A 12431-nucleotide genomic window follows, 5' to 3' on the forward strand; every position below is an offset into this window, starting at 1 on the left:
AAGAACCAGCTTTTGGCTTTGTTAATTCTTTCAATTATTTTTCTGTTCTCTAATTCATTTAGTTCAGCTCTAATTTTTATTATTTGTTTTCTTCTGGTGCCTGATGGATTCTTTTGTTGCTCACTTTCTATTTGTTCAAGTTGTAGGGACAGTTCTCTGCTTTTGGCTCTTTCTTCTTTTTGTATGTGTGCATTTATCGATATAAATTGGCCTCTGAGCACTGCTTTTGCTGTGTCCCAGAGGTTTTGATAGGAAGTATTTTCATTCTCGTTGCATTCTATGAATTTCCTTATTACCTCCTTGATGTCTTCTATAACCCAGTCTTTTTTCAGGAGGGTATTGTTCAGTTTCCAAGTATTTAATTTCTTTTCCCTAGTTTTTCTGTTATTGATTTCTACTTTTATTGCCTTGTGGTCTGCGAAGATGCTTTGTAATATTTCGATGTTTTGGATTCTGCAAAGGTTTGTTTTATGACCTAATATGTGGTCTATTCTAGAGAATGTTCCATGTGCGCTAGAAAAAAAAGTATACTTTGCAGCAGTTGGGTGGAGAGTTCTGTATAAGTCAATGAGGTCAAGTTGGTTGATTGTTGTAATTAGGTCTTTCGTGTCTCTATTGAGCTTCTTACTGGATGTCCTGTCCTTCTCCGAAAATGGTGTGTTGAAATCTCCTACTGTAATTGTGGAGGCATCTATCTCACTTTTCAGTTCTGTTAAAATTTGATTTATGTATCTTGCAGCCCTGTCATTGGGTGTGTAAATATTTAATATGGTTAGATCTTCCTGATCAATTGTCCCTTTTATCATTTGTCCATTTTATCCTTTGTGGTGCATTTAACTTTAAAGTCTATTTTGTCAGAAATTTATATTGCTACTCCTCTTCTTTTTTGCTTATTGTTTGCTTGATATATTGTTTTCCATCCTTTGAGTTTTAGTTTGTGTCTCTAAGTCTAAGGTGTGTCTCTTGTAGGCAGCATATAGACGGATCGTGTTTCTTTATCCAGTCCGAGACTCTCTGTCTCTTTATTGGTGCATTTAGTCCATTTACATTCAGCGTAATTATAGATAAGCAAGTGTTCAGTGTTGTCATTTTGATGCCTTTTTATGTGTGTTGTTGACAATTTCATTTTTCCACTTACTTTTTTGTGCTGAGACGTTTTTCTTTGTAAATTGTGAGATCCTCATTTTCATAATATTTGACTTTATGTTTGTTGAGTCATTACATTTTTCTTGGCTTTTATTTTGATTTATGGAGTTGTTATACCTCTTTGTGGTTACCTTAATATTTACCCCTATTTTTCTAAGTAAAAACCTAACTTGTATTGTCCTATATCGCCTTGTATCCCTCTCCATATGGCAGTTCTATGCCACCTGTATTTAGTCCCTCTTTTTTATTATTGTGATCTTTTACATATTGACTTCAATGATTCCCTGTTTTGAGCGTTTTTTTTTTTTTAATTAATCTTAATTTGTTTTTGTGATTTTCCTATTTGAGTTGATATCAGGATGTTCTGTTCTGTGAGCTTGTGTTGTGCTGGTATCTGATATTATTGGTTTTCTGACCAAACAATTTCCTTTAGTATTTCTTGTAGCTTTGGTTTGGTTTTTGCAAATTCTCTAAGCTTGTGTTTATCTGTAAATATCTTAATTTCGCCTTCATATTTCAGAGAGAGTTTTGCTGGATATATGATCCTTGGCTGGCAGTTTTTCTCCTTCAGTGCTCTGTATATGTCATCCCATTGCCTTCTTGCCTGCATGGTTTCTGCTGAGTAGTCTGAACTTATTCTTATTGATTCTCCCTTGAAAGAGACCTTTCTTTTCTCCCTGGCTGCTTTTAAAATTTTCTCTTTATCTTGGTTTTGGCAAGTTTGATGATAATATGTCTTGGTGTTTTTCTTTTTGGATCAATCTTAAATGGGGTTGGATGAGCATCTTGGATAGATATCCTTTCGTCTTTCATGATGTCAGGGAAGTTTTCTGTCAGCAGATGTTCAGCTATTTTCTCTGTGTTTTCTGTCCTCCCTCCCTGTTCTGGGACTCCAATCACACGCAAGTTATCCTTCTTGATAGAGTCCCACATGATTCTTAGGGTTTCTTCATTTTTTTTAATTCTTTTATCTGATTTTTTTTCAGCTATGTTGGTGTTAATTTGCTGGTCCTCCAGATTTCCCACTCTGCATTCTAATTGCTCAAGTCTGCTCCTCTGACTTCCTATTGCGTTGTCTAATTCTGTAATTTTATTGTTAATCTTTTGGATTTCTGAATGTTGTCTCTCTATGGATTCTTGCAACTTATTAATTTTTCCACTATGTTCTTGAATAATCTTTTTGAGTTCTTCAACTGTTTTATCAGTCTGTTCCTTGGCTTTTTCTGCAGTTTGCCTTATTTCATTTCTGAGGTCATTCCTGATGTCTTGAAGCATTCTGTAAATTAGTTTTTTATATTCTGTATCTGATAATTCCAGGATTGTATCTTCATTTGGGAAAGATTTTGATTCTTTTGTTTGGGGGGCTGTAGAAGCTGTCATGGTCTGCTTCTTTATGTGGTTTGATATGGACTGCTGTCTCTGAGCCATCGCTAAGATATAGTAGTGATTTATTCTGTACTTGCTCACTGAGTCTTATCTTGTTTTGTTTTCTTTCAATATACGTGGATGGGCTACTAGATTGTGCTGTCTTGTTTGTTGTAGCCCTTGACTTACTTATGACCTATTACCAGCTGGTTTGGGCTGTTGCCAGATATATATGCCTGAGTCTATTCACTATTCTTGAGTACAATCTGATTTTGGGTCATCAAGTGTGTGCCGCACCCTAACACCTATCCACCTCGAGAAGTAGTGGTGATAGTTGTGTGCACCAGATTCTATTAGCAGCTGGGGTTCACACTCCAGGGGGGGCAGGATGCTGACAGGCTTCCCCCATTAGCTGTAATCTTTATGGAAGCAAATCTCCAGGGTTTTCTTCCGTGGCACTGCTGGGTGTGTTCAAACCACCAACCTTCCAGTTAGTAGCCAAGAGCAAACCATTTACACCACCCAGGGACCCAGGATGGCAGTGGGGAGAGGGAAACTCAGAGTTCTGTCTCTGACACATCCAGAGTGAGGAGAAGAAACCAGTAAGGAGCAAAGGAGATCAAGAGGTAGCAGCCAGGGAGATGGAGGAAAAGCAGGGTAGATTGTTGACCTGGGGAGAGGAGTGAGGGCCTCCGTGAGGGTGAAGAAGGTCAGGACAGAGCACTGGGCATGGATTTAACGGTACAGAGGTCCCTGGTCACCTATGGAGAGCAGCTTCGGTAGGTGGGCTGAAGCCTGACCTGGGGAGGAGAGAATGGGAGCCAGGAAAGGGGAGTTAGCGACTACCCACAACTGTTTTCAGAAGATTCACCGAGAAGGAAAGCAGATAAAATGGGGCAGTAGCTAGAGGTGAATGTGGACTCAAGGAAAGCCGAGGTATAGTTTAAAAAACCAAACCCACTGCCATCGAGTCGGTTCCATCGCATAGTGACCCTATAGGACAGGGTAGAGCTGCCCCGTAGAGTTTCCAAGGAGCGCCTGGCAGATTCGAACTGCTGACCTCTTGGTTAGCAGCCGTAGCACTTAACCACTACGCCACCAGGGTTTCCAGGTATAGTTTATGTGCCATAAATCCACAGATCTTAGGTTTTGCTCTTTTTTAAAAAAGATGGGCGAACAAAGGCGAGTGAAGAGGGTATGAGAGGTCTGAAAAGAAACTGTAAAGAAGCCCTGGAGGAAGGACAGGGTATCTTTCTCTCTAGGACCCAGCATGGCGCCTAGCATACAACAGGAACCAGCAAATGGGGGATGAACAAGCATAAATGTCAACTTTCGGTAGGCAGGGGCCTCCTCCACCCTGGGAAGTCACCAAACCTCACCTTGACAAGAGTGAGCACCAAGTGGGGAGGAAATCTTGAGGCCCCCAAAGGCAAGCTGCCCATCTCTTGGCCAAGGGGCAGTGAGTACCTGCCATCACCCACAGGAAAGGAGGTGCCTTTGGAAAGGAACATTCCAGAGCTTCTCTATTGTGACCATAAAGAGCTCTTTTTGATGGGAACATCAGTTCCTCCTGCTTCAGTCACATCTCTGCTCCACCTTGCTGGAGATGGAGATGGGCCCTGATCAAAGTTCTCTCCCCACGGCCTTAACCATGAACTTGAGCAAGACTCCCCTGGGCCTTCACAGGACACCTGTGAGCTCCACGTGTTTTTGGACTGATCATTCATTTGTTCATTCACCACACAAAGACTGAAGTCCTGCCTCTATGAGCCAGGCGGTGATACCCCAACTTTTCCTTATTCAGACTTAGGAACTCCAGCTTCTGCTGGCTTTGATCTGAGGCTAGGTTTTCAATCCTCTCCTCCTCTGGAGAGGCCCCCGACCCTAGTTCAAAGTTTGGGAACTGCTCTTGCCCTCCGAAGCTGAAGGATCCATATGCTAGGGAAAGTAGCCCATAAAGCTGCTGCTCCTCTCTCTGGCGATACCCACGGCTGGGCTGGGCCGAGCCTTCAAGATTCCTTGATCCTGAGCAACATGGTCCCCACACTCTCCCGTCTCAGCCCCGAGGAAATAGTTACTTGTTTGTCCTCCAGTGGGGCCATATATGGTATATGATCAGTCAGAGCCGGGCTCCTCGGAAATGACTCACATCCAAGGCCAGCCCTAGCCCTGAGGGGTCTCCCAGGACCAGAGCCACAGAAGGTGAGGCCCAGGTGTCCTTGAGTGTCCCCTGGCCTAACACCCAAACCCTACAGCTCATCCAAGAAGATGTGGTCACCACCTCTGCTGCTCACAGGGCTGCCTTCACCCCTAGCAGCCTGGCAAGACAAGATTCCCACCACTACTACCACCACCCACGGACCCCACCCACCTCCTGCCCTCTAAAGATGAGGAAATGATAGGAAAGGAGAGTCAGGAGGGACTTCCAGCAGGGACAGTTGTTGAAACCTCAAAAACAAAGCTCTTAGAACAGTGCTTAGCATTTGGTAGCACTCAGATTTTTGTTGAATATGGTGAGCAATGATAAAGAAGTGAGAACACGAACATTTAAGTGCTTGCTATAATGGCAGGCCCTGGTCTAAGTGTTTTACAAATACTGAGGCATTAATCCTCACAACTACCCTGTGAGGTAAGGTGGTGTTATCCCCATTTGGCAGATGAGGAAACTGAGGCTTAGATTGGTTAATAACTTCCCCAAGATTAACACAGCTAAAAAATTAAGAACCAAGATTCTGACCTAGGGTCAGTCTCTCAAAAACCCGTGCCTTTAACCATGATACTAACTGCCAGAAAAGGCCATCCTGGATGGGCCAGCCCTGAACCAAGCCAGGAGCCACCTTCCTGGGAGGTTAAGCCTGACAGTGGAATAGGCCAGGGAAGGGGCACATCTTTAGCCTCTGAAGGTGTGGGATTCCCCTCGCCAGGATAGGCTGGAGCTCATGGTGCAGCCTGGGAGAGCAAAGGTTTGGGGGAAACCCAGTGGCCAATATGCTGATCACTGTAGCGCCAGAGCCCTGGTGAGGCAGCGGTTAAGTGCTTGGCTATTAACCAAAAGGTCAGCAGTTTGAACCCACCAGCTGCTCTGTGGGAGAAAGATCCAGCAGTTTGCTTCCGTAAAGATTACAGCCTTGGAAACCCTATGGAGCAGTTCTACTCTGTCCTATAGGGTCACTATGAGTCAGAATCCACTTGATGACAGGCAACGGGTTTTTCTAGCCCCAGAGCCAGGCCCTGGGTAGAACCTGCCAGTCCTGCCCCACAGAAGTCCTAGCCACTCTCACCAGCTGATGCCACAGCCCTGGGCAGCTGCTCCTTTCTCCCTCCCTTGCGACCCCCACCCCTGTCCTCCTAGCCTTCATTTGGGGATACACAACCCTCTCTTTGCCTCAAGGTAGGACTGCGATCTCCCCATTCCTGACTTCACCAACTCCATCCTAGACTTGGGGTTTGGAGGCCCTCTTTTCCTGTAAACAATTCTAACAGACATTCTGCCTGGCTGCTCCCTGGAGAGCTTGTTTGGATCTCTCCCATGGAGCGTTCTTCCCAATGTCTAACACCCATCCATCTGTTACGCAGCAGCTGATAGTAGGGGTGTAAGTACAGTGGTTTTAAATATTATGCTTAGCAGTAGAACTTTTTCTCTCAAACTGAATCTCATTTAAAACTATTGCCATCAAGTTGATTCTGACTCATGGTAACCCTACAGGACAGAGTAGAACTGCCCCATGGGGTTTCCAAGGCTGTAATCTTTACAGAAAGGAGCGCTCATGGTACTATGGCTAAAGTGCTCAGCTGCTAACCAAAAGGTCAGCAGTTCCAACCCACCAGCCACTCCTCAGGAGAAAGATGTGGCAGCCTGCTTCCATGAAGATTTACAGCCTTGGAAACCCGATGGGGCAGTTCTGCTCTGTCCTATACTTTCACTACTGAGTCGGAACTGACTTGTCGGCAGTGGGTAATCTTTCTCCGACGGAGCAGCTGGTGGGTTTAAACTGCTGACCTTTCGTTGGCAGCCAGACACTTAACCACTGTGCCACTAGGGCTCCTTGAGTACTATATACCGAAAAAGCCAAACCCATTGCCATCAAGTCGATTCCGACTCCTAGCCACCCTATAGGACAGAGTAGAACCACCCCATAGAGTTTCCAAGGAGCATCTAGTGGATTCGAACTCTCGGCCTTTTGGTTAGCAGCCAAATGCTTAATCACTGGTGCTACCAGGGCTCCTGAGTATCATACAGAAGCCCATTTTACAACAGATTAAGGCTCAGCTGCTAGGGTTAAAGCCGGCGGAGGTGTGAAGGCGGTCCTAGAACCATCTCTTGGAACCCTGCGGCTCAAGGAGCAGGATTTGCAAACCTTGGGTGTTGGGGATGGGGAGAACAGGGGAGAGAGCCCAGGCATGGCCAGGGCTGGGAGGCCCAGCTCAGACTGGCCGTGTGACCTTGGATGACCTGAGGCTACCCTTCCACATAGTCAGGGGTCATTGTGGGGTGGTCTCTGAGGTCAGTTCCGGCCCTGGAAGCCTTGAGAGAGGTGTCGGGGGAAGCGGAGGGCAGCAGAGAGCTGCTCAAGGCCCAGGCAGGGAAATGATTAACCAGCTGGCTGCTCACTCCCAGCAGCTTTCAGATCCACCCCTCACCCCCCGCAGACAGGCCCAGCCCCGTCTCGCCTGCCACCGGACCTGCCCAGGGGAGAAAGGACAAGGCCCTTGACCTCGCACTCAGCCAGCCAGCTCACCACTGCATGTGTCCCAGGCTGGAGCATCTGAATTTTACTTTATGCCAAGGTCAGACTGCACGCCCGTCCTCAGCTCCCACTACCTCCTATTTCCCCTCCGCACTAGGCTCTGGTTGGAACCACACACGTCACACCCTCGGCACAGTCCTCCCAGCCTGGGAGGCTCAGTTGACAGTGACTCACGCCCTCTCCCGCCTGCCCGCTGAGGCTTGTTGTTCACACAAGGAGCAGAGAGGGAGCAGTCCTCGGTTCCAGGTGTCTCATCGGGGTGACTGTTGGCAGCAGCTGTGTCTGCCCACAGGGCTGTGAGGGCGGGGGCTGGGCAGGGAGGGCAGGCCAGGGGCTTCTGTGGCAGGACTGGTTCCCCAGGGCTTCCCTGGCACCTACACTGGACATCCTGTGGGAACTCAGTCCCACCCTGCAGCCACCTGAGACCAGGTCCTGCTGAGCAGTGGACAAGTGAAGACCAGATCCTGCTCCCATTTGAAAAGTCCCAGTGCCCCAGCTGCCCACCACACACACCACACTCTCACCCTCTACATATCTGGGCATGCTCTCAGACACAAAACCACATATATCCCATCAGACTGAGCTTCTGAAGAAGTGGTGCCTGGTTTGCGTTTTTAGCGCAATGCACGGTACTGCAGTCTTCAATAAACATTTAAACTGAATATACTTGGACTCCCAAGCCCCAAACTCAGCAATATAAGACCCCACTACTTTTTTTTACCCACACAGCCATGTTTTCACTACAAAGGCCATAAACATGCCAGCCCACGCATACACCCACACACTTATAGTAAGCATGTATGTTTATAGGCTCAGGTATGTCCACACCTAGAAGCAAGGTATTCCCACATCCACCCACATGCACACTGACCCACATGCAGAGTCCAAGTCCTTGGCCTCCAGCCCCACCCTCAGCACAGACCTTGCCTGGGGTGTGTCCGGCCTCAGTGGCAGCCTGGGTTCCTTTGCCAGAGCACTGGACTTCCTCAGTTCTTAGGCTTACCTTTTCCCTCTCTAGATCGTGTGGGCCCCTCTGCATTGGGGTAGCAGGCAATGGTGCTTTAGAGCCTTGTGAGGTGTTAAGGGTCTGGGGAGGCAGGTTCCCCAGTCCTGGGGGATGAGCTGTGGGACAGCTGAGTCTAAGGCCTTGGTGGACCGTTTCAGGGTAGGGAAAGGGAGAATGAGACCCCAGAGCATAGGAAAATGTGTGAAAGACACCTAATGGGGAAAGCCCGTGGTACCCACATGCCGGAGGGTGCTGGTCTGCAAGTGCAGAGACAGCCCTGACCTCAGAAAAAGCCTCAATACCCAAAGGCCCACCTGGCAGGAGGTCCTGAGGCCAATTTCGACCTGGCTAGAGCCTAAGGGACCAAAGGCACAGGGCTCCTGCTCCGGGCTCTTGTCTGAGCATCAGTTCCCTTCCAGGCGAAGCATGTGTGAGAGGGGCCATCCAGGAGGACCTGCGGAGGTGCAGATGCTCATCTGAGCACCACTGGAGAGAGGCAACGGGGAGCCCCAAGAGGAGTGACCAGGGGTCACCACCCACAATGAGTGCTGCTGGACCCCAAGCCCTCTCCCCAGGCTTCTCTAATTCTGACAGGATGTCCAACAGACAAGGATAAGATACCCAGCCCCTGGCTGTTTGGGTGAGCAGCCTCCAGTGAGCTGCTGGTAAACACTGCAGCACAGAGGGGGTCAGCAACTGTCTCCAGGTCACCCAGCCCAAGCAGCCGCCACCCCAAAATGCCTTCACAGAACCGGAGCCTCCACTGCTGGAAGGTGGAGTTTTGTTTCTCTCTGGTCCCACTCACCACTGGTCATTGTGCTGCTGACCCTCCAAGATGGCACTGACCCCACTCCTGGCACTTGCCCTACCCCCTAAGAGGTGCTGAAGGGCTCCTCCCCAGGGGCCATTCTACAACCTCTACCAGAAAAATGGGGGCAGTGAGGGAGGTTTCTCTCAGAAAAGGAGACTTAGAGGTAACTCCTAAACGTCTCCCCGAACCCTCGAAATTTTCCTTTCCCCCTCACTGGGTCATACCTAGGGGCTGTCCATGCTGAAGAGCACCCTTCCCCAGACACCCCGTTTGGGACCTCAGCCCCCAGGAAGAGGAAAGGAAGCTGTGGAGGGACAAGAACACCCACCCTGTCACCTGAGGGGGCCCGCGTTTAGCACCGATTCTGTCCCCTCTGAGGAGCAGCAAGGGGCGGGTCCGGCTTCAGCGCCAGGGCCCCCGGGCGGAAGGAGGTCGGGCACCCTGGGGCAGGGGAACCCAAGGTGCGCCGCTGACCCCGCTCCCCCCGGCCGCGGCGGCGCTCACCTGGACAGTGCTGACCAGTCCTTTCTGCAGACAGACATGCTGCTGGAGCCCCTGCGGCCGCCGCCTGCGTGCTGCTCTTCCTCGGGCCCTGCCGCCGCCTCACCTGCGCGCCCCTCCCCCGCTCGCGCCCGCGCGCCCAGCCCGGCCCAGGTGGGGTCACATGGCCGCTTATCTCACCCCCGCTGGCGTCCTGCGCCGCTGCGCTGCGATTTGTCGAGGCCGAGCGGCCTCGGGGGTGTGGACGTCCCAGACAAAGCCGCGTTGGTCTCCGCCCCGACCCACTGGGCCCGCTGGTCGGAAAGCGCCGGGGAGGCGCCCGGAGGGCCACGGACCGACCGACGGACGCCGGGACAGCGCCCGGACCGCGCCCGGACCGGTCGGCTGCCCGGGGCGAGGGCGGGAGACTTCCTGCTCAGAACCAGTCGGACCAGCTTGGCGCTGGGCCGCCTCCTCTCGCGGGTGTCGCGGCCCGGGGTGCCGGGGTGCCGGGGAGCGGGGCGGGGGGCGGGGGCCCGAAGATCGGGGTCAGGCTGAGCTCACTGCGGGTAAACCGGCTTAGCCCAGAGAAACCCAAGAGCAGCAAGCCAAGTGGAAAAGTTAGAGCAAGTGCCGTAATCTCGGGTCTAGAGCGCACTGCGCTCCTGGCCCCTTCCCAGGGAGGACCCTACCGGCTCCCGGGCTTCAGAGCCTTCCAGCCCAAAACGCGCCCCTCGGCACCCGGGCCCACCGCCCCCAATAGGCCCTGCAGAGGCGAGCCGAGCACTGCTTTCTCTGCGATGCGTACATAGAATAAAGCCAACCGCTCGCAAATGAGAAACTTCAACTCAATTCAGCAAACATTTGAGTGCTCTGAAAACAAAGATGTCATAGGCACTGTCCTTGCTCAGTCTGTAGTAGGTTTCTTTTCTGATACTGGCCTTTGGCCTGGAGGGGCAGGGTGTGTCACAGGGCAGAGGAAGCTCAACTTTTCCCCAGAAGGTCAGAGTGAACACAGATAACTGGGACCGGAATTTTGAGCAGCTTGAGGCAACTCAGGCCGCACCACCTGGATCCCTTTAAGTGCCCATCTTGGCAGGTGAAATACCAGGTGCTTTCTACCCAGGAGCCAGGCTCAGGTGGGCAGCGGGAGGGTCAGGTGCTGAGCAGGGGAATCCTATCTTCCCTGATGGATCAGAAGTGCAAGGCCAGCGGCACCAGCTTCAGCGTGAGGGACAGCCCCAGGCTCCAGGATGAGAAGGTGGAGAGGAGCCGGAACTGTGGGCATTCTTACGGGCCCTGCTCCCCTTTCTTGGCCTCCTTTCTGTGCTGCTGCAGTGATGGTGGTCTCTACACTGCCCTCCACCCTGAGATGTCACAGTGAAAATCAAGCTAGCTGCTGAGCAGAACCTGGAAACATACACACGTAGCCAGCCTGCAGAGGTATCTCCTTCCCAAAGCACCCCCTCCTCCAGGGCACCTTCCTTCCTGGCATAGAAGGAGAGCTGTGAGGGGCGAGAGTCAGGGAATGAGTGATGGACTGAGAGCCTGGAGATGAACTTTGAGCTGTATTCTGCCATTTGGCAACTCTGTGGCTTGGGGCAAATCACCTCAGTTTTCCCATCTGTGAAGTGGGAATAATGACACCTTGTCCTGCTTCCTTCCAGGTTGTGGGAATCAAATTGGCTCACTGCCAGTGGTGCTGGAATGAGCAGCATGAGAGTTGTCAAGGCCCCAGAGAATTCTGAGCAGAGGTCAATATTGGACCCTGAGCCTTTGCTCTTTCAGAGAAAGAAGGAGTGGCAAAAGTCTAAGTCCCTGGATACTCTGATCAAGGGCGTGACACATCCTAGGGAGCCTGCTGAATGTTCACACACCCTGGGGACCTAGCAAATGTTCTTCCATGCTTGGTCAGTGGTGACACCTCAGTACAGGGAAGAAAAACACTCCTAGTCGTTAGACACCTGGCCCTGCAAGGGACACTTCATGCTTTCTATCCAGGAACCTGCCTCAGGTGGGTTAAGGGTGAGTCAGGTACCTAAAAGCCCCAAATCTCTATGGTTATAAATTCCCAAAGATGGGGGGGTTGGCATCCAGACAACTCTAGAAGGAAGGAAAAAGAAATTATGTACATATTAGTGCCCCCAAAAGTTCCTTGGGGGAAGGCATTGTATCTTACTAGACACTTTCTAGGTGCCAGGCACCATGCTTAGTGCTGGATCAGCAAATGACTTCAATAACACAGAGATGATCAGGACCTGGTTCCCGACTGAAAGATGTTCAGAGTCTAGCCACGGAGATATACATGCTGTTGCACGCATGTACGTGCACGCACACACACACGCACACACACACACACAGGCATTCCTACTCCCCAAGCCTCATTCAAGTCAGACTGGGATAAGAATGGGAATTGTGTCATCAGGAGGGATTGGGGAAGTCTTCACAGAGAGTGATATCTGGACTGAGACTTGAAGGTTAAGTGGATTCAATTGTCAGAGAGGTGGTAAGGGCACCCACTACAGGGCACAGCATAAACAAAGACATAGGGGCATGAAAGTGAAAGGTTGTGGAGCAGACGACTGGTATGCCTGAAGCATCGAGTGCCTTCTGAGGCTGAAGGGAGAGCTTGGAGACAGAGAGTAAGGAACTTTGCATGTTGTCTGAGAAGTTGACCTTTATCCTGTTGAATGGGTGGAAGTTGAAGAAAATGAGAAGGGTTAATGTACTCTGAGTGGCAGGCCCAGGAGATTTAAAAAGACAAGTCTGGAGGCAGTGTGGAAGTGGGGAGACGCCTTAAGCAGCTTTTTTTTTTTTTAATAATTTTTTATTGAGCTTTAAGTGAATGTTTACAAATCAAGTCAGTCTGTTACAT

At 50.3% G+C, this 12431-nt stretch overlaps 1 protein-coding gene across 1 annotated transcript in view; it reads right to left on the reverse strand.

Annotated features, from left to right (window-relative positions):
* The window catches only part of LAD1 (ladinin 1), a 48563-nt gene extending 38597 nt beyond the window's left edge, over nucleotides 1-9966 (reverse strand). The window contains exon 1 of the mRNA XM_049858101.1: nucleotides 9581-9966. Within this exon, the coding sequence (XP_049714058.1) occupies nucleotides 9581-9618 (38 nt within the window). The 5' untranslated portion in view covers nucleotides 9619-9966. The remainder of the gene's footprint in view (nucleotides 1-9580) is intronic.
* Nucleotides 9967-12431: the final 2465 nt, after the last annotated feature.

The sequence above is a fragment of the Elephas maximus genome, chromosome 18, assembly GCF_024166365.1.
Source record: "Elephas maximus indicus isolate mEleMax1 chromosome 18, mEleMax1 primary haplotype, whole genome shotgun sequence".
Classification (NCBI taxonomy): domain Eukaryota; kingdom Metazoa; phylum Chordata; class Mammalia; order Proboscidea; family Elephantidae; genus Elephas; species Elephas maximus.